Source organism: Mastomys coucha, unplaced genomic scaffold (genome assembly GCF_008632895.1).
Source record: "Mastomys coucha isolate ucsf_1 unplaced genomic scaffold, UCSF_Mcou_1 pScaffold1, whole genome shotgun sequence".
NCBI classification, from domain to species: Eukaryota; Metazoa; Chordata; class Mammalia; order Rodentia; family Muridae; genus Mastomys; species Mastomys coucha.
Window position 1 is genome coordinate 69,255,821 of NW_022196891.1, and position 2,696 is coordinate 69,258,516.

General features: G+C 36.8%; 1 protein-coding gene across 2 annotated transcripts in view; it reads left to right on the plus strand.

Annotated features, from left to right (window-relative positions):
- Positions 1–2,696, plus strand: part of LOC116103577 (SLAM family member 5-like) — a 204,889-nt gene that overhangs the window by 33,245 nt on the left and 168,948 nt on the right. Inside the window, exons 6-7 of one of the 2 annotated variants that reach the window (XM_031389760.1) lie at positions 1,599–1,690; positions 2,624–2,686. In XM_031389760.1, the coding sequence (XP_031245620.1) occupies positions 1,599–1,690; positions 2,624–2,686 (155 nt within the window). Of the gene's footprint in view, positions 1–1,595; positions 1,691–2,623; positions 2,687–2,696 lie in introns of both variants that reach the window. The other variant, XM_031389751.1, reaches the window with a different exon arrangement.

The window sequence follows — 2,696 nt, forward strand, 5'->3', positions numbered from 1 at the left end:
TTATTTATTCAGCCAAAAGAAATATAGTCAGTTAATTTGGGAGGTGGCTTGTGAGAGAACAACAAAGAATGACACTGAATGCTTTGCTTGATATTTATAATTATTATATCAAATTTGAAGAAGAGGACTTTATAAGTTACTCTTTTTCTGAGGTGAATGCTTTTCAAAATCATCACAGCCAATGAACCAGATTCTTACCCTCACCTAATTAATGTCTGTGCCATCCTCCAAGCAGAACCATTGTTCATTGAAACAGTTGGTCAATGACTTCATGAATAGACCATCTTAATACACGCACCATTTCTTAAATGAATGTAACCTGTTCCCTGTGGGCTGAGGATGAAGACAATCACTCAAGTCAAATAGCTTAGACCATAGCAGGAAATCTGTATCCAAAAATTGTGCCTACAATCCATTCCTTGGCATAGCAGAACTGTCAACTCTTAGCTTAGCTACAATGGAGGTAAAAATCCTTTGGTGATGTGAAGGTCATTGAAGTACAGCCTTACTACAATAAACTCCAGTGTCTAAAAATTGTTCTTATTTTGGTTTTGTACCACACTACAAGCCAAGATTTTAAACTCTACTAAATACAAAACAAACAAACAAAAAGACTTTATATATTTATGTTCATTTAAGAAAATACTAGTAGTGATGTATTATTTTGAAGTATACAGTTAATATGTTTGGAGTTATTTAAAATTTATATTGAGAAAAAATGTATTTTCAGTATTGCTGTAGACAAGCATCTACATAAAACTGTTAAATTGGTTGTTGTTTTATATCAAACAACTTTTATAATACCCATTTTTATTGTTATAATATTTTATAAATTTTAAAGAATATGACAAAAATGATATTGCAGGTATTGAAGGGGGTCTCTGGGAAAAGTTAGGGTACAAAAGGGAAACAATGTGATTTAGTTCTATTTACGTAAAATATGTTTTTAAATGTTAACAAATTCAGATAAATTGAAATCATGTAACTTTTCTCATCATAATGCAATGTAACTTAAAAAAAATATAGAAATGGCATGTTTTAAGGTTAATACCTCTATCTAGCTCAAAAAAAATTTTAAAGCAAAGACCTATATATCCTTTCTTAGTTTTGGGGGACCTCCTATGGAGCCTAGCATAGAGTAGGAACTTAATAAATACTTAACTGTTTCATGAATGTTTATGGGTATAGTCAGGTGTGCACCAGGATAATAAGGCACCAAGTATAATTAGAATCAATGAAATTAAACAACTGAGACCCTGACATGGAAAGTCTAGCCATGCAAGGTCATCAATGCCAAAGCTATCTTTGAATTTCATATAGGGACTAGGAAGATTCTATTTAGGCCAAACTGGGCCTCAGGAATAAAAAAGAATTACCAATGTGTTTTAGGTGAGATTTGAACAAGATGTGCCCTATCACACGTGTAATCCTTGGGATAGAAAGACGATCTGAGGATCCAAACATCCTTTTCCATAGGGTAGGGGCCATTTAACCTGTAGATTTCATTTCTTTGTCACAGAAAGATAAAACATGACTAGATAGTCTCTAAAAACCCATCTACCTTTCACAGACTATGGTTCTATGTTTATTTGTAGCAGATGATGTCTCAAAGAAAACAGTATATGCTGTAGTTTCAAGAAATGCTCATCCCACAGAGTCCAGAATCTATGATGAAATCCCTCAGTCCAAGGTAAGCTGATGCTATTCAGAAACACACCCTACCACTCAGACCACTAGAATAGGAGGAGTCTTAGGCAACAATCGCTCTCTGTTGGCCATTGTATAGGAAGAAGGAACAGCCAAGAATTTGAATAGACTGACAAAGAAACACCATGCTGAGGAATCATGAAAACAAAACATAGTATGCTGTCTCCTCATAACAGTGTCCATAGTATAAGGGCCTGAGCTTCACATAAAGGCCTAGCTGTGGATTAGAAGTGGTTTGTGTCTAAGGAGAACTCCCTGGAGAAACTGAACAATGAAAGAGTCCTAATTTTGAGATGAGGGATGTCATGGGGTCACCAACAGGGCAAAATCATTGCTAAGGTTGTTCCAAGGACACAGAAGCAAAGATGGACAGCCCTGAACTATACTAGCTAGTCTAGCAGCAGCTTGTTTTCTCAGACTCTTAACCACTCTGTCCCACACCTTCTGCCTTTTATCTGCTTTCCCCTGGCTCACCTCCACCAAAGATCATCTTCTGTGTCTACACAAGCCTGCTTCCTTGGAGTCTGCAAGGACGGAAAGGAGACACTTAAGTTTTTCCAGTTACTCTGGCACTGTACTGGAACTGATGGGGATGCTGTAAGAGATTCACATAACTCACAGAATACTAAACTCCTGACTGAGCAACACTCAGTCTAAACTACAAAGAACCTTCCTCTTAACTCCTAGAAGCCTTTTGCCACAAAGCTATATCCAACTGCCACTCATTTGTCTTTATCACTATCTTAACTTAATTCATAGTTGGGTGGAACAAGAGCTGATGCCTGAAAAGAAGGCTACAGAGTAAAATTGTATCAGGAATCGGTGATGGAGAGACTGGAATTAGGAAGAGTAACTCTTAGGGTTTGTCTTCTGCACTCTCGATGAGGAATACAAAAAAAAAAAATCTCTTTTCCAGATGCTGTCCTGTAAGGAAGAGCCTGTGACCACCATTTATTCCTCAGTGCAGCTTTCTGAGAAGGTAAATCTTG